A 26,311-nucleotide genomic window follows, 5' to 3' on the forward strand; every position below is an offset into this window, starting at 1 on the left:
GGCCAATAACCATATTAAAAACTATGCCTAAAATAGTGGATAAAATTATAAAAAAACACCTAATTACCCATCTTGAAAAAAGTTCTATATTGTCTTCTAAATAATTTAATTTTATAGAAAATTCAGGAACATCTGATGCAATAGCCAAAATAACTAGTTACATCAATTTTTTCTTCAATATTTTCCTCGATTTTTTAATTTTTTAAAAATATTTTTTATAAAAGAAGGTAAAAACATGTACAGAAAAAAATAAAAGGAAAAATAATGAAACCCACTAAACTGCGAAACCGGCTTGTCAGCAGGTTTCTTATTTTTCCTTTACAAAGAGAAACGTTATAGAAATTATGTAAATTTAAAAAGTAATATAGACATTATTAAGAACTAAAATCATACGTAATTTTCACAGAAAATTTATTTATAAAAATTAAAATAGATGACATTTAATGATAATCAATATAATGTTCTGTTACACATTAACCATTTAATTATTTTTTTCTTAAAATCTTTGTCAACATTTTCTTTTAAAATCATCTTAGAATTCTTATTAAAAATTTTAGTAATTGTATAAAGAAGTGTTCTTTGGCTATACTTGTTTACAAACCTCGGTACTGACAAGCTTTCGCGTTGTGCTAGCCTTGTATTATGTGAATGTAAATGCCTCGTCTGGTAGTTACTATCGAATCGGTATCTAGTAACAAATTTGATCCATAGAATAGCATTTACATTTATGCAAAGATTTCGATACTATTACACACGACATACTATTTGAAAAACTTAAGATATAGGAATCCTAAATAAGGAATTGGAACTACTTAAAAGTTACATGAAATAGAAATAGAAAGCAAGTAGTAAAAGTTTATGATAAATCAAGCGATCAAACTAATATTTCATTTGGTGTCCCTCAAGGGAGCATACTTGGACCTATACTGTTCCTTATGATATTTGGAATTTATCAGTAAAAGGCTCTCTAATTAGTTTTGCTGTCAATACTGTGCTTCTGTCTCAAGGAATCTCGTGGGATATTGAATTAAAAAAGCTTAAAACGACTTAAACATGGTACAACAATGATTAGACTCAAATCATCTTACACTAAATCCCTCGAAAACAAAATACAAAACATTTTAAATGAATAATAAAACTATGTCATCTAAACCTATCCTCAATTACTCACAGCTGTAATTACAATAATCATAATTTAAATATTATACGCAATTGTAAGTCGTTAGACCAAGTAGATTTTGTAAAATATTTTAGTATTTATACGGGTGTTCTTTGAACCCTCTCACATCCGAAACCACAATGATCAGTATGGGCAAGAAGACATATTAGCATATTTAAAAAAATATTAAGAACAAAAAAAATTTTTCAAAATAAAATATTAAACAAAACAAATGGTTGCTTACTTATGCAGAGGAGAAGCGAGGGGAGCGCGGCCGCGCGTTTTAGGCGTATCAGACTCCCCCTCCCCTCCTCCTTGTTTCTCCCTTGCATAAGTCAGAAACCATTTCCTTTTTTTTGATATTATATATTTTTTAATTAAAATAAATAAATTATATATTTGAAATTTTAATTTAAAAATTAACGTTTTAAAAAAATATTTTCATGTGCCAATATGTCTTCTTGCTCATACTGATCATCGTGGTTTCAGATGTGACAAGGTTTAATGAACACACTGTATAATTAAACATTGAAAATATAATAATCAAATCGAACATATTAAGAATAAACTAAAAAAAATATTGACTTTTTTAAAACAATACGAATTATAATCAGCTCAAAAGAGCTTCTAAAAGTATATTATGCAGTTTGTCAATCAGTTTTTTTTTTTTTTATATACGCCTCCACTCGTTTGCGAGTGATTTTGGCTCTCAATCAGTTTTGGAATAAGAAATAATTGGATGGGGATGTGCAGAAGACACATTGCTCAAACTTATCAATGCACAAAAATTTTAACAAAAAATATCCTGGAAGTCTAAAACTCAAATGGATTTATAAGTAAGAAATTACGTTATTTGTAGATTGTTTTAACTAGTTTGAATAAAATTTTGTACAATTTATTATCAACATAGGCCCGTATTACAATAGAAACAAAACATATCTTCAATTGTCTTTACAATAAATTTTCAGGATAAACAAGTAAATATTGTAATAAAATGTGTTTTGAAGCAGGTTACCGAAGATGAAACTTTTTTTTTATACAAATATACACGTTTTTGTACATAAAATTCCGTTTTACTTAACACACAATTTAAAATATCGCTGAACTTACAATTGTAATCAGGGATCTGAGAATTTTCATTGATGTTAACCGATATTTATTTTTGATCAAAATAGCAATTTTTCGACTTAACGTATTATTGTATAAAATCGACGTTTCTCGTTTCCGGTCACGCTATGTTGCCTTTTGTTAAAAAGTAATATTATGTTATTATATTTCCAATAGGTATCAGGTCGGGGAAAAAGTAATTTCGTATTTCGCGCCCCTTTTTTCAACTAAATATATCTCGTTCATTATTAGTAACATCGGATCATACGATTCGGCGTTGTGAAGATGTAAGTGTATACTACAAATGTTTGTTACACAATATTGCGCTTAGTCGGTTCAGTCGTGAACTATCGTGCGTCGAATATTGAGGTCTCGAAGGAAGAAATTCGCCTTTTTTCATTTTTACTACCTGAAAGAGAAAAACGCCTCGAAAGTGATCAAAAAAATTCGCGATCTATACGGGGCCAATATTCTTGTGGTTCGTGCTGCACAACAGTGGTTAGAGCAATTTCGTTCTGGTGTAGTAAAAGTGAATGATGCACCTAGCTCTGGCAGGCTTGTCGTCGAAAATGTCGATAAAATCATAGAAAATATAGAGAAAAACCGTCATGTTAGCAGTCGTAGCATCGCCCAGGAGTTGAATATTGGTCATAACACTGTTTCGAACTATTTTCAGAAGGCTGGATTAAAAAAAGCTCGATGTTTGCGTGCCACACGAACTGATGCAACAAAACCTAATGGACCGAATTTCTATCTGCGAATCGCTGCTGAATCGTAACAAAATTGACCCATTTCTTAAGCGGATGGTGATTGGTAATGAAAAGTATGTTACTTACAACAATGTCAAGCGACAGAGATCGTGGTCGAAAGCCAACGAAGTGGCCCAGACCGTGGTCAAGCCAAGACTGACGGCTAAGAAGGTGCTGCTGTGTGTTTGGTGGGATTGACAGAGAATACTCAACTATAAGCTGCTTCCCTATGGTCAAACGTTCAATTCTGCTCTCTACTGTGAACAACTCGACCGTTTGAAGTTGGCGATCGAACAGAAGCGGCCAGCATTGGTGAATAGGAGAGGAATCGTGCTTCATCAAGACAACGCCAGGCCGCACACAGCTTTAATGTCGCGCCAGAATCTTCCAGAGCTTGGATGGGAAATTCTTATCCATCCACCCTATAGTCCGGACTTGGCACCAAGTGACTACTACCTGATCTAACCTGCTCTAAAATGTTTTTAATCTCTGTTGTAATATTTTCATATGATTTTGATTAAGTATATAGTTATATTGTTACATTTAGTCGAATTGTATAACTCATTTGACTGTATAAGTTTACAACGAGTTTTTTGCCAATAGGGACAAGGGTTTCTACGAGAGGGCATAATTAATTATCTTTGGCAACTAATTATTTAACAGAACGGCGCACATTTGACTTAAATCGGATGATTGTAACACTTTTTATAAAGCATTGAAATAAAGCGAAAAATACGAAATTACTTTATTCCCAACCTAATATCTATATTTCTTTTTCTGTTATTACCTACCTTGGGAATAACTATGTAGGAACACAGACATCATTCAGAGAAATTGTGCAATGATGTCATAAAAATAATTTCATATCAACCATATCAGGAATCAAAACCGAGATCTCTTGGAATCTCAGGAATCGAAACGTTAGGCAAACGCGCCGATCATTACACCACGAGGCCGAGAAAAGGCCTATTTAAAAGGATGTTTTTACACTAGAATATTTCATAGTTCCTGGACCTATATTTATGATACCTGAACCGTAAGACTGATCATTTTACCTTCATGAAACAAAAATGATAAGTTACGCTGCAATTGGTGGACCAACGCAGTGTCCTATGCACCATTAGGTGCGGAAAGGGAACGATGATGATGATTACAAATATTTTTTTTTTTTTTTTTTTTAATAATGAGTCCAAAACCATGTGCCCAATTCAAAAGTTTATGAAAATCGTTTTGCATTTTCTTTTGTTTAGATTTAATATTGAGTAGTAATTACACTGTTTAAAAAGAAGACCATCTTCAATAGTGAAGTATATCATGGTAAGGAAACTTGTTCAGCTTCAAAACCAGACCGTAAAAAAATATTGAAAAAAAAGTGATTAAAACAATGTTATTTTATTTTAATTTCAAAGCTTTTATACTTTGCGTCCTTTTCCTCGAACTTGTACGTCAACAAGCACTTGTTTAGAATATAAATATAATACTAAGCATTTCTGATATCTGAATGTCAGGCATACCACTTCCGTTACTCAAATTTAAATGTCACCAACGTTGACATTAATCCGTTATTGTATAACTTACAATTGACGAATTTAATTTTGTGTTGATTAAATTTTAAAAAAGCTAGCAACCAAAACGTAACGACGTAACTAGGCTGAATTTAAGAAAATAAGTACAATGTCAACGGTTGGTAAAGGAAAAATAAATGTGATATATGTTTGCCCGAGATAATTTATATTGCCTGACTCTCGCAGGCGGGCGAATAAGTAAAAGCTTGATAAAAAGCCTTTTGAAATACATTTTTAATAAATTGCGTGCTGTTGAAATACAATATGTCATTTCATTTTCTGTATTATGTACTTAATATAATATCATAAAATGTGTTTTATCTCTGTTGTAATATGTTAATAATTATAGCTCCCCAAGGAGTTGAATCCTGTTCTTGTCTACGATCATTTCGACAAGCTAAAAATATTGTTGATAAATCCACCTGGTCCATGAAGAAGTACAGAAATTGAAAAAATTAGATTTTCATGCGTTGCCTAGTATGTAGGTGAAATAATTCAATTAGATAAATCTCACCCGCATAAACAAATGTTTCAGTTCTTTAACTTCACACACATCAACAAATGAAAGAATTGAAGAAATATACATGTTAAAATATGGGCAGAATGGTGAATGTTACACGGTGTGTAAAGTGTCCACTTAAACCAGCCAATGACAGGTCATAAGCCCTGTAGATGCCTATACTTTTATCTAACCTGCTCTAAAATGTTTTTCATCTCTGTTGTAATATTTTCATATGATTTTTTTTCATATTATATTGTTACATTTAGTCGAATTGTATAACTCATTTGACGTTTTTTTGTTTGTTGTCGAAAGTAGTTGACACAATACTTAATTAAGGTTTTATATGTCACTCTTATCATTTTTTCTGGCAAATAAAAATGTGACGTGTACTAATGTCCATGTTGGAATAATTTTTGAGAAACCTTATTTTTTAATTTAATATATTAGAATACATTTGTTACAGTTTTTATCACATTTTTTTTTATTTTTTTTATTTCGTTTTTTTTTTATTTATTTCATCGGAGAGCCAACAGACGTTTATAAATTTATAAGATACAATTATATTATAAATACATATCATTAAGTCCAATTAGAGGCTTTCACGTAATATTGTTACTGTAAATGTTGTCCCATAAACATTATACATAACATAAAATAACTTATCATATACAACTTATAATATTACTAAAAATGTAAATGTAATATATAATATTAAAAATTAATCTACTTTTAAATATTGGTCACACAGTTGCACATTATAATATTCATTTAAATCATTGTTGACCATACAGTATACACTTATAATGTGCCTACATACAGAACTGCACATAACCAGCATAATGGCTCCGGATTTAAGGCGCAAAATCATAACTCGACTTTTATTTTGTAAATTTCATTTTTAAATTAAATTAAATATATGTTATAAATATGGATACAATTTTATTCATAATTACACTATTGCTGGTTCTATTACACATATTTCAGGTTCCATACACAATTCACATAAATTTATTTTACACTTTTAAGTCTAAATATTCATTTTTACAAAATTTTAGAAAAATACATTTGCTTATGAATGTTGATAAATCGAAAGTGATGGTTTTTGAAAAGGATGAAAATATAACTAAATGTGAGATCAGTGTGAACGGAGATTCTGAATCAGGTAAAAGAATTTGTGTATTTGGGAAGTATGTTTACTAGGTATGGAAAACCCGAGAACGATATTGAAAGGAGGGTGAGTGCCGGGAACAGGGTGAACGGTGCCCTGAAATCTTTGGGAAACAAATGTTTATCGCAGGAGGCTAAACTAGCAGTTCACAACGGAGTTCTAGTGCAAACTCTAATGTATGGGGGCGAAGTATGGAATTGGAAAAAATATTAAAAAAGTTGGTTGAATGCTGTCGAAATGCGATCCTTCAGGCGAATGTGTGGTAAAACGATGTAAGATAGGTGCACAAATGTCGAGATCCGTGAAGTGTGTAAGGCTGAGACATGCATTATCGACAGCATCAAGTTCGTTGGTTTGGACATTTTATTTTATTTATTTGGATAACCAACAGCTATAATTATCTCATATTTATATAACAAAACAAATAACAAATAAGCCAATTACAGGTTTTCACAAGTAGCATCACAGTAAGTTAAAAAAGATTCTCGAACATAAAATGAATAGTGATTAAATGTAAATTTAAAAGAAAAGAAAAAATACTACGAGTTATTTCGAAAGCAAACGCCGTATGTCATTAAGATTATTTGCAAATAAATCTATGTTAAATGATTTATTTGTTACATTAAAATTATTAAAAGTTCGCCATAAATATGAATTTTGCCTATAATTAGATGAAACAAGAGGTATGTGAAGAAGGGGGTTATTTCTTAAATGTAGAGCGAATGGACAGCGAAAGAACGGCTAAAGGGATCTACGATGCGAATGTTGATGGATGCAGAAAACGAGGAAGATCGAGAAAGACATGGCACGATCAAGTCCATCAAATACTTGAAGATGGACATGTCAAAAGTAGGAATAATCGGCGTGCGTACATGAGAAGATGTATGAATGTAGAGAAAGCGAGGTCTGTATGCCAAGATAGAGTGATATGGCGTTCTATCCTCTCTGCCTACCCCTACGGGGAAACGGCGTGATGGTTTGTTTGAAAAACAAAAAGTTGCAAATAAATCCTATATTTATTTGGTCTCCAGACTATAAAGCTCAAAGCTCGTACTCCTAACTGTATGGGTATTTACTGTAAGGAAACAATCTTTGATATTTCAACGGTAAACATTTTTACCGACATAGACCCATAGATGTTTGTTTTTTTATGTATTTTTTTACAGGCTATTAAAAGTGAAGACATTTAAACTGTGTAAGCAATGAATAACCATGCATACCGATATATATATAAACACATAAAAAGATTTAAGGGAAAGTAGCCTATATCGTACCACCACCTAAATCGTACCACATCGCATATGAGAGACTTAAATTCACTACCATATTTCGATAAAATATTTAATTATTCGTAAAAGTAAGCAAACACACTACAAACTTCATGTTGTATTATTTATTATTTATTTTATTTGGGAAATCAACAGTTCTACTTACATATTTTTAGTAAATAAACAGATATAGTGTATAAACTCAGAATTAATGACAGATTTCCACATAGTATACAAAGTTAGTAAAGAAAATATATTACATATCAAATAAATACATACAATTTATACATATAAAAATGTTATTTTCATGTACTCAATAATCAAAGATTTTTTAAATATTTATTTTAAGAACATTAAGTTACTGTAAATTGGGCGGGATAAGGACAAAAATGCTTGAAGAGAGGATAAGGAGGGGAGGGGAGATGTACATATTTATTATTATAATGTCTACTAAGTTACATAATACACTTTTAGTGTAAATTTTAAATCTGAGTGATGTTTGTGTAATCTATATTTTTAAATTTTGTATTGTACATTGAAAAAGTCCTACGAAAAAAGCATTTTTAACATACGATGTTTTACTTATTGGTACATGAAACAGGTGGTACCGTCTACAAATCCTGGCTGGCACATGTATTGTTAGCAAACCAAGCAGCTCTGTACAGTCAACCATTCCTGTCATAATTTTGTAAAGCAGTAGTTGGTCCGCACACACTCTGCGGTATTGTAGAGAAATGATTCTATGGAAGGTGGAGGTGGAGGTGTTTTGTATAACAGCAAAAAATAGAAGAAAACTTGAGTTGAAAGAAAGTGACAGTTTTATATATTTTTTTCGTAAGGATCCTGTGTAACGGATAGTAAAATTTCCTGAACATTGTACAGTTACGTAGGTAGTACAGAATTTTGTTGCTTTAGGACCTAGTGAGGTGCCACGATTTGCATCCGTAGAGGAGAACAGGTGCTATACAGGCGTTATATAGGCGGAATTTGGTTTTCACTGAGTAAATATTCGATCTCCTGAGAGCCTTCATACTGCTGAATGTGGCGCCTGCTATTCCTAGCCGCACTCCCAGTTTTTTTTGATAGCTGCCATTTTCCGTAACATATTGTATTTTATAAGTATAAATACATAAATAATACGTAACATATTATATTATATTTTGTATATTATGTATTCAAATCATTTTATTTTATATTATTTAAGAGGTTAGAACTGTCAGTAGGGCCACACCTTGCTGGAGGGTGTGATTCGATAAAATGCTACGAACGCCTAGTTACATTCCACCGGCAACACTACTGATTGATCCAACTCGCGAACCCTGGGCAATGGGATCACACTCTTAACGGCGTGATCACAGCAGATAAAGAGAGGATGCAAGGTGAGTTTCTGGCGCCTCAAACCAAAACCAACCAGCTAAGATAAGGTAACCCTGACAGAAAAATCCACCAGAGAAGGCAACGGAAAACCACTCTGGTCATCTTTTCCCAGGAATCACTATGGCGAGTATATCCAATAAACAGTTGTCCTTCTATAAGAGTAGCGCAGGACCGAGATGCTTTCTCTGTAGTGGCTAGTTTACCAACGTCGGGGGGACTTGATAAGGCCCCACAAGAAGAAGAAGAAAAATATTTTGATTCCTAATATTTATTTTGTTTTTTTTTTTGCACCACAATAGGCCAGGAGACCCAATAACAGTGATGAATTACAGCACAGAACATGGGCTTGAGAAAAATCACATTGAACTTTTAAGTTCTCACTGGGAATCGTACCCGGAACCTTCCGTTTGTGAGTCAAGCGTCTTGACCACTACACCACGAAGGCCGCCAATGATTAGAATAACACTTTAATGTCAAATGGTCGGGTTGCTTAGATCGCTCCTATATATTTTTTAAGCTTTATTTCTTTTTAAGATTATATCATATTGAAATAAAATGGTAGAAACCCAAAAAAAAAAACATTTGATACTCCGGTCCGTGCCTAAGAATCAGTGGAGTGGTTACATCCATAAAAAAGTTAATTCTATAAAATATAATACATGAGAAGCGACCTTTAACTTCAATAAATTTTATCATCTCTCTCAGAGAATTGAAGGACAGAGAAATAAATATGAAAAAAATTATCAAGGACATGGAAAATATGTCTCATCTTGGATTTGTTTTTCTGTACCCACGATTCGCACTCCCATATATTATTCGAAGGAATGTGTACTAAAATATCAGTACCGGTGATGGTTTGAGTAAATGTTTTCAAAAAAATCTCACACTTTAAATCAAAACATATCTCGCAATTCCGTGGTAAACGCACATTCGGCTTTTCCAGTAAACGTCAAACATTATATATTTTCCGACAGCATACTTTCATTTTGAGATACGCAGGTAAAAGTTATTTCTTTGGGGCATAAAATTGTGAAAAGAAAACTGTCAACATGGCTGTTTGTTTCAAACAGTTTTACGATAGATTATTATTATTATAGATAGGATAATTTATACAGCGCTATTTTTGTAATGTAATACCTCAAGGGCGCTTTACAAAATGATTACATAAATAAATCAATTTAATTCTAACTTTTTGAATTTGTATAAATAATAAGTGGGTTTCAAGATTTTTTCGAAACATCACTTCACTCTCACAGTTTCACACTTCTGCTGGGAGAGCGTTCCGTGCCATAGGGCCTGCGACCGCAAATGCGCATTCACCGAATTTAGTACGATGTTTGCGTAGAGGTATAATAACTTTTCCTCTAGACGTAGATGTAGCTAATCTAAGCGTAAGACGTCTGTCAACTAGTTCATGTGGAATGGAAAGTTTCCTTTGATATTCCGGAGCAGTGTTGTGTAATGACTTATAGATAAGTCAACAGAGTTTGTATTCCACCCTCTGTGGCAAACGTAGCCAGTGTAATTCCCAAAGTAGTGGATAAATATGACTGAACTTAGAGATTCTAAAAATAAGTATCGCTGCGGCATTCAATACAGACTGTGGGCGAATCATTTTATTCATTGGTAGACCTGCGTAGATACCATTACAATAATCGACTCTACACGTCTACAAACGCATTAATTAATTGACAAGCGGCATCAACGTAAATATATATAAACTATTACAAACTGTCGTCTTGGGATTTTATTGTAAAACAGAGTTATAGAGACATAAATATATTATAGAGACATTAAACAAAAGGTGTAATTATTTTGCACAAAACAGGCCAGAAGGCGCAATTACAGCTTGATAAATTATAACACGGTGCACCCAGGTTTGAAAAAAATCACATTTTATTTTGCGTATTCTCATCGGGAATCGAGCCCGGAACTTCCCGTGTTTGAGTAAACCGTCTTAACCACTACACCACAGAGGCCGTCAATTATTATTTTATTTACTATTTATACACAATTTTATTACAGCATATTTATTAATTTTCATGTAATGATTTGTGAGAATGTTTAAAGTTAAGTCGGGACTCTTCTATAATAAAATCAATACATTTATAAATGTTATGACACATCTGTATACAAAATACATAATAAAATATAATGACACGTCAAAATACAGAATACATAATAAAAAAATATACATATTAAAAACTATAATACATATTAAAGTGAGAATTATGTAAGAGTTTCGTCATAAATGAGCGAAAAACGTAAATCGTCTGTATTTTTCTTACATTATTTTTAATGTTGTGTACACAGTTTCATGTTATCTTATAATTGTTACTTATTGTTTTGAAGGAGTGTTTTATAAATAAAGACTTCTATGTAAAAATATAATATGAGAATATAACTCGCACACATTACTTTATCATTTATTCGCCTGAACACAGAAATCATCATCGTTCGCTTTCTGCACCTAATGATGCATATGGCACTGCATGGGTACACCGATTGCAGCGTATCTTGATCCTTTTTGTTACATTCAACCAGTCCAGGGACTATGAAATATTGTTGTGTAAAAACACCCCTTTAAATAAATACGAGGCATATCCAGAAAGTATGAGTACTCAATTTTTGTATGCATAAAAAATATATATATAAAAAAAATTACAGCATATTGTTTGTATATGTATGAATATTTTTTTCCTGATGTTGCCTTTCCGTTCTATGAAGGTTATAAGTCGTGGCTCAAGCTTTATGCCCTCCTCATAGAACTCTCCCGCCATCTCCTTCGTCCACCTCAAGACCTCTTGTTTCACCTCCTCATCCGTTAGAATTTTTTTTCCACCCATGTGAGTCTTCAAGAAGATGAAAAGATGAAAATCTGAAGGCGCCAAGTAAGGGGAGTATGCAGGGTGGTTCAGGGGAGGTGCAGGGGAGTATGCAAAAATTTCAGTCAGAGTTTTTTCTACCGCGAGAAGGAACCTTATGACAGCGCGCACCTTGCACTTGGCGAGATTTGTTATTGTCATCTTTCACAGAAATAAACACTGCGAGGCAAGTTTTGGTACTAACGAGGGTTGCCGGTGTTCGTTGTGTTCAGGAGACCCCCCCCACTACTAATCAGTGTTGCCAACTTTTTCAAAAAAAAATTCTCACAGCACGAGAGCCAAACAGAACTTTTACTTTCTGGATATGCCTCGTAGTTCATTTCAACCATGTCGAGAATCGAACCCGAGACCTCTTGCATGGAAGGCAAACGCACAACGAGGCCGAACACAGACAGATAGCAACAAAAAAACAATTAAAAATTGTATTTATTCTGAATCTCCATTGAATTCAAATAATAAAATTCTTATTAATATTGTCAAATTTAATTTAGCACCGGTGAACGAAAGCGTTGCATAGCGAGATATAAAGTGACTCTCGGCTAGAAGAATGAACTTTTAAAAGAAAGTTAAGCGGATTGCCTAGTGCCAGGCGCTTTTGGGTTACGCGAATTCTTTTAAACCCAGTGTGTACTGAGATTCTTTTGTTGCTACATTTTCGTCCCAGAAGCTCTGGATTCTATATTGTAGAATTTTAGTGAACCAAAGAGCTTGATGTTGATTAAGGATCAGAATTCCAATTACCATAACGATATTTGTTTATTTATTTTACATGATACTCACTGGGCACAACCCGTGTCTTTATAAAATCAATGATTTGTGGAAAACACGTACAAACACAAGGTAAGATAAAAGGTCTTTTTTCTAAAATACAGAACAAAAATAATAGTTTTATTCACTCACGGATCAGAGGACCAAGGTTCGAACCCCACTCTACCCTAATTTTATTCCCATTTTTCTAAAAGTGAGGTATTTTCAACTCGTTGAAAATGGCCTCAAAATTTAATTCATAATATTGATGTTTTTTTTACGATATTTCTTGATAAAACTCCATTGTTAATGATTTTGATAGAATTATATTTAAAATTAACAATAAAACTTCTTGGTTTAGTATTATTTTTTAATTATTTTGACCAACGAGCGCTTTCGCCTATGGAGGCATCTTCAAGACTGGTAAATTGTTTACAACGTTTACAGCTTTTATACTATTTATAACATATTTTGAAGATAAGGAGATCAAATAAGTATTTTAACAGGGGCCATAAAACATAAGTATTTACAACTAGTTTGCTAAACAGTTCATTTTTGGGAGTTATCGGACCGAAATTGGGATTAAGCATTTATTATTTAAAAGGTGAGAAAAAATACATGGCGAAATACAACAGAGTGGGAAACACACATTTTAATAGGTTTAACACAATACTTTGATTTTATGACAGGGAAATTCAAATACCACTCCATAAACAAATGCATTATCTAGGTATGTAACTTAAAATATTTCGTCATTAATCTATAGGTATAATAGATAAATGACGAAATATTTTATGTTTATAAAGGTTTAAATCAAGGAATGATGACTATTGTTCGTGTAACGATATTTCTCAACAAAGTATCGAACATCTGTTATTTCAGTGCCCATTTTTCAGTTTACAACGCCATAATCTTAAAGCAGAATGCAGGAAAGATAGAAGATCCTTAACAGATATTATTTATTTTATTTTATTTGGGATTTTTACAGCTAATACATGAAAAAATAAGTTGAAATATATTAACAATACTAGAGCCAATAAAAAAAATCCACTGTTAATCTAATGATACATAATATATAAGAAAAAGAGTTTACGTAATTGCATGTGTGTGACGTTTGAATTCATGTGTATGTGAATGTGTGTATGTGTGAATGAATGAGAGGGGTGTGCATGTTCGTCTGTGATTGAATGAGGGAGAGAGTGGATTTGTCGCGGTGAGTAAGTTAATAAAAAAATAAATAATTTAAAACTTGTAATTATATTAAAAAGTGTATAAGAAAAAGCATGGTTGGAAGTTTGATCATAAAAAATAAAATAATACTAATAACAATCACGCGCCATTGTTCTTGGACTTTGCAACAATGGTGGTTGGACTTACAAAGGTTATAAACCAAAATCAGTGACCAAAAATCCCATCTCCAAGATAACAAATAATGTTTTTTTCCGAGTACCTTATACCCGTATGCAGAGACAAACCTTAAGGTGAGGAAGGTACATTCTATTGTCTTCACCTTCGGGTTGTTTTCTGCATTTTAAATTAGAATGTACTTTCCTCACCTTAAGTTTTGTCTCTGCATACGGGTATTAGTCTTGTACATAACACGTAAGGCTACTAAATACAGGGGTAAAAATATATATATTTTTTTAAATTAAAAATCACACCCACCAAACTTAAGCCCATCCAAAGCAGCTTTATTAAATGTATTTTGATTCGAATAATCGTAATTAGTGGTAGTAAGTAAGGTTCGGCAACTTATAATGGAATATTTGTTTAAAGTGATTTCCCCTATTAAAAATGAAATGCCCTCTGAAACGCCAAAGTGCCTATCGACGTAATGTTTTCAGCTCTCTTCGTTCTGTTTCTGCCCTATATCGGGTTGCCGGAGAGGGGTTTGTGGGGCGGTCGAGGTTCGGGGCAGGGGGTAGGTTACCAACTTAATTGATTGGAAAATGACCGAGAATGTTTCGGAGTATATTTTTTTCTGGAAAAATGGTTGGCATTTAAGGAAGTGACGTTGATTTACGAGTTTAGATAGAATAACCTTGTCCGCTGAGGTTAAATGGAAAAAGCTTTCATCTGCTTCGTGTCAAATGAGAAATCTCGATAAAAGGATGTCTCCATTAATGGAATCGAATTATTATGCTCTGTACCCGAAATAGCTTATTTTTTGTTGATCATATTTCTATCGGTGATTGACATACTAGATATTAATGTATCATATATTTGTTTTTTTTAAAAATTATTATTATGTTTCTGGACAAATATAATATTTGTGGTGATATACTCGTAGGTCTGTGTCAACTAATTACACGTCCCAACTCAACACAAGACTTTTAGTCCCGCGGAGTTCGGAGTTGTGTCTCAAAAAATGTGTAATTATTTATTTATTTATTTATTAAGGGACAGTGTCCATGTATACAATTTATAGGGTTTAAATATTACAATAAAATAATAGTTTCAAACATTAAGAAAAGGAAGAAAAGAAGTATTGACAAACATAAGGGACATCAAGACAATATTTGGACTATTTATTTAGTGCTCGTTTAAATCGTTGTAAACTTAAACCAAAAAAATCCAGATCTTGTCTCGAGTTAACAATTCGACAGAGACGGGTCATTGAAGAATTAAAGCCATAGTTTGTTCTATGCTGATCGACGAACAGTACTTCATTGTTTCTCAACCTACGAGTCGGAATATTGAATTTTACCTGTCCCAGTAATGATGGAACGTCGATTATAAAAGTAAAAGTCGGTAAGTGCTTATGTACAAATATTTAATAACATTTAGTAAAATGTTTGACCACTAAGTTAATGCTTTAAATATTAATAATATTTAATTATTTTATATGCTTCTTTTATAAACAAAACTCTCATAACGTACAAAAATTAAACTTGCTTAACTCTGTAAAGCACAGTGGTATAAAAAACGGACTACATATTCGATGTATTAGTTTTTATACTAGAACCGTGGTAAATATTAATTACAACTAATTTAAATATTAATATAGACTGTCGCTAACATAAGTCACTACTCTCTGAGTGGTTTAAAGGATTATTTATTAGTTACTGACTGGCACTGCGATAGTCAAATTTACACCATCTGAAAAAGCGTTATTGTTTTATTTTTTTGTTATTATTTTTTCACACTCAATAATCAAAGGAACAATAGTAATATATTATTTTTTATTAAAATTAAAAGTTGTGCCTCAATGAGTTAATAAACTAATTTTGACTGGCTTAATGAGATTTGAATTTCCTCGTACCTACGGTTATTTTTAATATTATCTGTATTGGTGTATATTATAGTGCAGCACTAAACAAATATAGTATAGTACTTAAAAAACATAGGATAGCGCTGGAAATGTGGCTCGTAATGTTGTTTTTTATTTATTAAATGATTTTTTATTAAATTAGCGTAGATATATTTTCTACTGCCATATTTTACCGGTGCTTTAGGAATATTGAATTTTGAATAAAATTCTGTATATTACCTAAAATATGTCCATGTAATTGTAATCTTCTCAAACTGAACGGTTTAGGTTGGTAGGAAGAAGTTCCCAGAAGTCATAATGCCCGCCCTTATATGTTTATAAATTGTATATGTATATAATGTGTTAAATAAATAAATATTATCGTGTATGGTATTTTAATGTAAACTTTATTTTTGTACTTATGTAATTTTAATAATTAAGCAACTTCAAAGTTTTACACAATTGTATTAACTACTTAATCTTATTTTAAGAGAATTTCTGTCTTATTCTTAACTATATTTTTACTTTTCTTATTGTTTAAAGCTTTGGGATAGTTAGACAATCAGTTAACTAAAACACACATACTTTAAATAAATAAAAATACCATCGTAGATTTAGCTAAGGAGTGAAAGGTTTTAAGTACATTATAAGGCTTTTTATATTGCGGAGAAAAAGTTTTTTAACGTCCATAAATTCAAACTCTGAGAAAAACTTAAAAACTTTAATGGAGTTATGGTAATATTGTTTTAATTTTTTTCTGCAATTTTTCAACGTAGACGAAATCAACTGATAAGATACTCTGTAAAACTAAAACAAATAGTAAAGAAGGGCTTTATTTTCTCCAAGATTTACGGCAAAAACTTTCATAACTTTACGATATAAAAACCCTAAGAAGAATAACAAACTTTGGTTAATGTTAAAAGTATTGAATTTTAGAAAATTGTGAAGTAGACGTGAGCAATTGATGCAGAAACAAGACATAAAACACAAATGACTGGGTGATAATATTAAACTGTAAAAATACGACAAAATCGACGTTGACGTTTTTTGAAATTGACGTTTTTATGTTAAGTGCACAGAAATTTTCTGGATATATTTTTAATCAGCACAATTAATGATATGATTCTTAACAATGTTTGTGCCATTTATTTAATTTATTTTATAATCTTCACCATCTTGTGATAAATTTAACCAGGAATAAAACAAATTATATTCCCAGATGTTGAGAGGGAGTATAATAATATTAAGAAAACAAAGCTAAAGGAACGGAAAACCAGATACGAAGGCTGCATTTTAAGTTTTTACAAAAACAATTAAACATTTTTTTGCTGTTTCAAATCATCATATGGCTCTTTAAAATATTCGCTTTTAAGTGTCATACACTTTTGCATGAGTTCAGATCAATTTAAGAAATATTTTTTCTACCCTGAAGATAGCATCTCCAAAACATGGTTTTGGAAGGCTTTTTGAAGATCATGAAAATCGGGGTCCACGCATTTTTTATTTATCTACTTGTAAGTAGTTTATTACACATTTTTATTCACAAGTTACAACTCCATGGGACTGAAAGTCATATAATGTAGCAATTTTTATGCATAAAATAATAAAGGGGATGAATAAAATAAAACAATAATAAAATTTAACCAACAATGTCATACATATAAAACAAGGGGTAAAAAGATAACCAATGAGAAGAAAAACAGAATCTCAAAACTCATTGTACAAGGGATTGAAGCTGTACAATGAGTTACCTGAAGAAATAAAGGAAATAGAAAAAATTTAAATATTTCAAATTAATTTGAAAAAATATGTTATTGAGAAATTTCGATAAAAGTTTATATTAGTTCTTAAGATGTTATGAACTAACGTAATAAAGCATAAATAAATAAATAAACACCCAAGGCCACGCACGTGCGATTTTCTACTAATATATATTTTTTTAATTTCTTTTTTACGATGATGGATGAAAACATTTCTCTACAATATCCATATTGATTTCGAAAATACAATTAATTATTCGAAATCCATTTCATATATTTTTATGGGTATTCGTAGTATGTGATATTTCCCTATTACGTATTATGGACTATTGTACTATATTATCTTGTTACTTTGAAATAGTTTCGTTGTATATTTTTCTCCCTCCTCGTTTAAATAACATGTTTTTGTTTTGACTAAAAATTGTATAAACGATAAAGGCCGCATAATATTATTTAATAATGGGAGAATTCATTAAATTCCTGAACGATAACGTAATTCAAGTACACCCACGTAACGGGAATAGTCGCTCTTGGTAGGAACGTTTACAAACAGAGAGAATTCCAGTCGTAATCCAGAAATGACGACTCCAAGCGACCGGACTTAGCACGAAATTACTGCCAAAATGGCAGCAGTAGGAATTAGAATGGGGCAAAAATATAATCCGGCACCTCCAAAAGGCTTACGGTAATTTCATTTTGCACCAAATATTTTAGTGTAAGAGGAAAATTTCGATGTATATGCTGATTTGATTATCAAATTACGATTTAAATGAGGTTGTAATGAATTAAAGAAATTACAAAAAAACCTCGTGTTTTTTTCAAATTTAAAAATGAGTATCAAAAGGAAAACAAAACGGTAAATATTATACGCCATTCGAAAGAAAATTTTGCACTCTACAGGATGTTGCATTTTTTTTACGTTTCATTAATTATTTTATTTGATTACAAGCCAAAGGAGAAAAAAATAAGAAGAATGCATTATTAACTAATTTTGAATTTTTCTACCGACATTTCTTAATGAAACTGCATTTTAATTATAATATTAAAAATACGTATGTAGTTTTTTACCAGTTTGACGATGTCGGTCACGACGAAACCCGGTCACTGGTAAAAAATGTAAATAAAAGTGGAATAAAAGTATGTAAGTATTTTTATTATTATAATTAATAAATTAAGCCAAATAAATGTTTGTCGCAAGAGGCAAAATTAGCAGTTTACAATGGAGTCCTGGTCCCGACCTTGGTGTATAGGAGCGAAGTGTGGACTTCGAAAAACAGGGATGAAAGTAGGCTGAATGCTGTCGAAATGCGTTCTCTCAGGCGAATTTGTAGTAAAACTATGTACTTTAGATGCACAAATGTTGAGATCCGTACATTATGCAAGGCTGAGATAAGCACTATCGACAAAATCTAGAAAAGAGATCTGCGTTGGTTTGGACATGCAGAGTGAATGGACAGCGAAATAAAAGCTAAAAAATATTTACGATGCGAACGTTGATGGATGCAGAAATAGAGGAAGACCGAGAAAGACATGGCATGATCAAATCCAACAATGCTTGATGATGGACATGTTAAAAGTCGGGATAATCGGCGCGCGTGCATGACAAGATGTATGAAAGTAGAGGAAGTGAGACTGTATGCAAAGATAAAGTGATGTGGCGTTCTTTCTTCTCTGCCTACTCTTACGGAGAAAAGGTGTGATGGTTTATTTGTTTGAACTAATTTGTTGTAAAATCATGCAGGAGAATATTATTGGGGTCGGTATTAAATAAGAACGACTTTTTCGAAAACCGCTATGAAAGTTTTCTCATTATTTTACATGTTCGTTATTTCATTTATTCCCTTGACTGAACGCAAACAGAAGGAGGTGTCGAAAATGCTTACATTCGTCTACTTGACATTCTATTTTGAAGGCTTGTAATCAAAAAAATAATTCTTGTAACAATATTTGAGTTTGTCCAAATGTTTGTAGACAAAGACTGGATTTCACCCCATCGGAAATCATTAAAATAACAAATCAACAAATGGAAGAATGAAAGAAATATGGATGTTCAAACAAAGGCAAAATGGCGAATGTTACACAGTGTGTAAATTGGCCACTTAAACCAGCCAATGACAGGTCATAAGCCCTGTAAATGCCTAGACTTCCATATTCCCTTATTTAAGGTATTCTCCACTCTTGTTGTAATTTGTAAATATTTGTAACGTAAAAGCCAATACAGTATCTTGTAAAGCAGATTTTTTTTTCGAATAACGTATAACTTTTACATAAAACACAGTGTGGTAATAAAGTCTTATCTTGTTATATCTTTTTTGCATTGTATTCTTGGAATTTGATTATTTATTACATTTACCTTTTTTTCTAGATTGTGATTCTATGTCATTATAATTTGATCTAATTAATTTTACTATGTATTTTTATTGTGGCTTGACACGGGCATAGCCTAAAAAGCCTTAATAAGTTCATAAATATTAAATTTTGTAATTTTGAATGAATAAATAAATAAAGTGGCCGCATAAACCAGCAAGTGACAGGTCATAAGCCCTGTAAGTGCCCAGACTGCCATGTCCCCTTCTCGAAAATGTGTTAAGCTCCCTAGCGAGTGAAATCCAGCCTTGTCTACCCAAATTTTGACATACTCGAAATTTTCGATTTGTAATTTAGATTGGCAAAAATACCCGGAGCATTAAAAAAATATAAAAAGAATGGAACTCGAAACATTTGAAGTAAAATGGCTCGGGGCTAAAAGGACGTGCCAGAAATTCGGAATTTCTAACATAAAGAATGGTAGATTTTATGATTTTTCTTGCAATTCACTGCCATTTTCCGAATAAGAAGTGTCGAATTTACATGTACTTGAACGACTGTAATATGTATATTCATTGCGTCATGCATATACTTTCTTCGTATATTTATATATTGCTCTGTGTTATGTACTTTTCCGAGACTCCGCTTCAGTATTGGAACATTCTACATAACTTTCCAAGGAACGGTGTCAAAGCAGGAAAAGGAAAAGTTCAGTTCATGTTTTTCAAAGTACTATTTTCTTCATTTTTCCAAGAGAAAAGTGATTTGAGTGAAATAATTTAAAAAAAAGCTTAATAATTAGTTAATGTACGTTTAGTAAAAAACAACACCAATCGATATTATTCCTGGCCGTTTACCTTTGTTTACTATCCTTTCCTTGACTTATCTTAAAAGCACCTACCTAACATAAATTTAGAAGATTAAAACATTTGGATTTGGAACACTATAAACAAAATTTTGACTTTACATAACATTGCATAAGATTTATATAAATCGTCGCGCGTCGTTGTGAAAGTGATTATGGTAAATCGTAAAATATCATAAGTCATGGCGAACTTTAGCATCCAGTGCCCCAAAATAAAAGAACATCTTCCTCGCATCAAAGGTAGATCCATTTCCGTGCTCCTTTCCTTTACTCAAATATTTCAACCTTACACAAAATTAAATGATATTTATTTTTAAATCATAGTCCGCTTTTCGTTCACAATGTACTTTTATTTATAAGTCATTCTACAGGGAAGGATCGAAGGGAGACGCAGTGCAGGTAGGCGCATCTCTTGGCTAAAGAACTCGCGTGACTGATTCCATTGCAGCACTCAGTCCTTGTTCAGGGCAGCTGCCAACAAAGTGAGAATTGCTGCGATGATTTCCAATCCCCACCGGGAAGAGGGAAGACAAGAAGAAGAAGATTTATTTAAGGAAAACAATAAAAAAAAATTTCACAAATAAATCAAAACTATAGGACAATTATAGTTTTCTATATATTACTATATACTAAACAAAAAAATGCTAAAAAGCATTCTTATGTTAAGCTACTTCGTAACACTACACTTCTAAAAAAAAGTCAGTGGTACCTAAAACATATGTTTTATTTATAGATTTTATCTATTCTTTATATATATTTTTTTGGGCCAATCAACAGGCTTATAAAAGCCCTAACAGATTGGCATACCTATGAAATAATCACGCAAAAATTCTGTAGAAAGATCAGGTAAGAAATTGAATTATCTCTATTACAACTATATTTTGAGTTTGTCCAAATTTTTGTAGACAGGGACCGGATTCAACTCCCTGCGGAGTTGTTTATATTAACATATTACAATAGAGATGAAGAACATTTAAAAAAGGTAATATAGAAGTCTAGGCATCTACAGGGCTTATGACCTGTCAATAGCTGCTTTAAGTGGCCACTTTACACACTGTGTAACATTCACCATTCTGCCCATATTTGAATATCTATATTCCTTAAATTCTTTGTTGTAAAGTTAAAGAGCTTAAACCTTTATTTATGCGGGTGAGATTCATCTTATTGAATTATTTCACCTACATACTAGGCGACGCCTGAAAATTTAAATTTAAACCACTAGCTCTTAAACCTAGCACTTAAACTAGCCATTGACAGGTTATACGCCCTGTAGATGCCTAGACTTCTATATTGCCTTCTCTTAAATGTTCTTCATCTCTCTTTATTTGTTTTCTCCATTATTTACTCGATTGGACGCGAACAGAAGGAGGTATCTGAAATGCTCACTTTCGTCTGCTTGACATTCCATTTTGAAGGCTTGTACTCAAATAAAATCGTAAATGTAACTTAAAAACGAATACATTATTTTGTAGAACAGGAAATTACTTTTTAAATTATGTATTACCGTTACCATTTTGTTTTACTTTTGGTTATTTAAAAAAAAATGTTAACACCTAATAGATACGCTGTTATTTTGTATCAATGTGCCATTAGGTTTCGAAAGCTTAATGATATTGATAATGATGTAAGGTATTGTTTTATCACGAGTGATATATACTTCTCGATAATTTGTTATCACAAATGGTCTTTCGATGTTTTATCTGTCTGATGATTCTCGTTATAATCTCAAAGAGTACCTACGCTAATTATATGGATTTGTTCAGTGCCAGCTTATCCGTTTGATATGAATGTATTTAATATATTCTAACGCCAAAGTTCCATATAAGTTTCTGTATTTCCGAAACTAGGAAAACTTGCGCACTATAGAAAACTTTGGCCATAATCTCACCCTCTTTACCCAGTTAGAGGCAAGCGGGGCTCGTATAAGAGATGGAAACAAGTGGCGAGAAAGGTACGTTGGGCAAGTTGAAACAAGCCGAGCGAATTGAGGCGAGCCGGGCAGATTGGATCACATCGGGAAAGTTGGAGCAAGCTGGTCAAATCGGGGCGGGCAATTTATCTAAGTTTTGTCAAGTTAGGTAAGTTAAAACAGGTTTGAGTTGGTCAAAATTAAACAGGATTGTAATATAATTTCCTTTTTTTTATTTTAAATGATCCTTACATGCAAAACCCTTTTCCCACGCATTTTAAATATTTGCACTTTTAAGATTTTATTTTTTTTAAATTGACTTTTAACATGTAAAGAGCCTATGCTTTCAGTGCTCTTGAGGTCACAAAAATGGCGCTATATTAATTATCTAACAATATATATCTAAGATATATATCTATATATATATGGTTAAAAATACTTCTCTTCGTCGGATCATTTTAATGAAACTTCTTTCGGATCAAATAAGAGTTTTAAAAGCACCAGACTTTCAAAAAATACTTTTTTTTTAATTAAAATTATTTATCTTATTTTATAAGGTAATTTAACAAAGATACATACTTCAAAAAACATAAAATTCGTAGATATTTGTCGATTTAATATTTTATATTCCTCAATGACATAATGACAGATAATTGATAGAATTACACTTTGCCTTTCGCACCGGTTTGACACAAGTTTGTTTATTTTATTTATTGTGGTTGTAACAATAAATAATACATACGACATTGTTATAATAATCACAATTTGTTATGTTTAGATATTGTTCATCGATGAATTGTGAACACAACATACACAAATAAGTAAAAAAAGTTTAAAAGTGTTGAAAAAATATTTCTTATACAAAATAAGTACACGCGGGCACAGAATATTTTGAAATAATAGTGACTCTTTGGTGCTTTGGAATTGTGGCGAGCGTTTGCGGCGTGGCGTTGGCACGGTACGCGGCGCCTTACCGCGCCGCGTGCTCACTATGGACAGTACATTTGTTGACCATATATTTAAGGTGACCGCCCCGAAATACGTATTTTTTGTAACTCTAAGAAAGTCACTCGAAAAGACATAGAAATAATTATTGCAAGACTTCACTCCACTATTTTGTATGCAGGAATAATTTTCTTTCGCATGGAAAACGTCTCATGCATGTTATTTTCTAAATGAGGAAGACAGGTGCAGCATTGATATAGTAACTGCGTAAACGTTTTACTGGAATCATTGAGCACATAACTACATGTTGTAGCTAACTGTGTGATGTCTGACTGACTTATATACTATTCTTTATCTGATATTTCCCTAGCTGTAAGCAGTTTGATATCCGCGCTTGTCAGTGATTCCCCTAACACATTAGAATATGGATATATTCAAAGAATTGTATAAGAAATATAATAAAATAAAACACTTACCACACCTTTCCTTATAAAAACAGTATCAATCTCAGAACAATAACGGAATACGTTTCTGACAATTCACAGTTCAAAACTAATAGATTTTTTTCTTACCAAAAGATGTGTCCGCCTTTCGCTTTTGTCATAGTTTCTAGTGTCAAAAGTTTTTTGACTGAAAACATGTGGCAATTATTATTATAATGTGTTTAATTAACCAATGGTCATTTACTGGTGCCCTAATTGGTACCAAAAGAAGACTTTCCTGCAAAAACTGACTTGGCCTTGCAGTTCTTAAGTTGCTTCGGATCAACATATGTCTGTGAAAAGCTTTTTTCAAATCTTAATTGTGTAAAAAATAAATACCGCTCATTATTAACAGAGCAACACATTTGTGACTTGTTGTTGCTGTCAACATTTTACTCAATGCCTAACATAATAAAATTATTGCAACAAACACAATGTCCGAAATCACACTTATTTCATCAATTACCTACCTTTAGACTTTGATTTAAGATGCTTTTCATGTTATTTTTTAATAAACAACAATTTTATATCATAATACGGATTGGATTTTTTGTTATACAAGTCTTGAAAGTAACTAAAATAGGAACTGTCCCGCCGATTCAAAATTCTTTGGCCCGACAAAGGTTTCTGAGTCGCTCGTTTGGCCCGACTGTTAAAAAGGTTGAGCAGCCTTGCTCTAGTACTATAATCCAGGCAGAAAATACAGAAATAAAAAAAATCCGACCTCGTTTCCTCTTAATGTAATTTAATACGCGGTATTTCAGTCCTAAGACATTTTTGTTGTAAATAAAAATAGTATCCCCTAGAAGCATAAAAAATATCTCTAAAAATAATACAAACGTAAGCTGTCAGTCTAACGAGGCCTTCCTTTGATGTACATTCAAAGGACCATTTTCATAAATTAAATTTGTAATTCTTTTGAAATGAAAACCTTTTCTAAATTTGTTGCAACGGAAATAGAAAACATTTTTGAGGAGTGGATATAAAATTCTAGGTATTACCATGGCTTGTGACGTGTCATTGGCTGATTTAAGTGGCCACTCTACACACTGTGTAACATTCACCAATCTCCCATGTTTAAAAAACCACATTTTTTTATTTAGCCTTAAAATCGTACAAACATAATACATGAATGTCCTAAAATTATTTTATATTTAATTATCATTAAAATATATTCTAATTATTAACATTTCTAAACAATATATCTGTACCTTAAAGCTAAAAGCCTGGAAGTTACGTTTTTTGCAAAATTGAGTTATAAATGTCATTTTGTTCTTGTATTCAGATGCTATTAATGCTAAAAACATTAAAGTCCTCCGGTATACCACTACTGAAATAGCTTGTTCTAAAACACCAGTAGTGCAGTCATAATACTCATGCTTTCAACAAAATTTAACGGTTTGCTGGTATTAAAGCAGTGGATACCTAATAAATTCCACAATTTTTATAACAAACTACCTCTGACGCAGCAAGGGATTTTGCACAACATCAAGTATTTTTGTTGTTATCAACTATACTTAAACATTACGTCATTTCTTTTGCCGTTCATTTTATTATTTTATTTAGCTTTTTTCACAAACTTATTACATTCTATCACTGTTTTACTGCTTAATATCATGTCATTCAATTTATATTTACCTGTTATTTTAATAAAAAAATAATCTTTTAATTAATGGCACGTAATTTAATTTAATTTTTTTGACTTCGATGTTTCCTTCTCAAAAAATGTTTTCTTTCTCTGTTGAAACAAATTTATATCTTAATAACATCCTAGGGAGCAAATCCAGCTTGGCATCACAAATTTTGCAGCTTTGTTTTTTATTTAATTTGTCATTAAATACATGAGTTTTTAACCCGTTCATTGTAAAACCATGACCCGGATTCAATTGTTAAAAATGGAGAAAAATTGGTTACTGTGTTTAGGTCGAGAAAAAACGGAAAATTTACTCAAAATACATTCTTAAATAATAAATGGTATAAATTTGTATTGTATAACTGTAAAGTAAATTAACTAGTTGGTAGGAATGTTAATTTGTATTTTTGCATAAAAATATCTGCTTTAAAACAGGTTGTACCTAGTTAGGCAGACTAGACATGATCCAGAGAAATCTATCACCTAAGTGTGTATGTAGTAGATAAAGTAATTGTTATTTTGTTAATTAACTATGATTATTATTATTATTCCATTTTTCTGTTAATTGTTTGTGTAGTATCGAGATTTCCTATCGTCTCTCCTACACAAAGCACATACAAGACAGAGAGAAAA

At 31.9% G+C, this 26,311-nt stretch overlaps 1 protein-coding gene across 1 annotated transcript in view; it reads right to left on the reverse strand.

Annotated features, from left to right (window-relative positions):
• The window catches only part of LOC148280880 (progestin and adipoQ receptor family member 4), a 106,912-nt gene extending 94,991 nt beyond the window's left edge, over positions 1 to 11,921 (reverse strand). Inside the window, exon 1 of the mRNA XM_088227639.1 lies at positions 11,606 to 11,921. Within this exon, the coding sequence (XP_088083765.1) occupies positions 11,606 to 11,921 (316 nt within the window). The remainder of the gene's footprint in view (positions 1 to 11,605) is intronic.
• Positions 11,922 to 26,311: the final 14,390 nt, after the last annotated feature.

The sequence above is a fragment of the Micrasema longulum genome, unplaced genomic scaffold (assembly GCF_059751315.1).
Source record: "Micrasema longulum isolate JH-2025_06_02 unplaced genomic scaffold, ASM5975131v1 h1tg000519l, whole genome shotgun sequence".
NCBI classification, from domain to species: Eukaryota; Metazoa; Arthropoda; class Insecta; order Trichoptera; family Brachycentridae; genus Micrasema; species Micrasema longulum.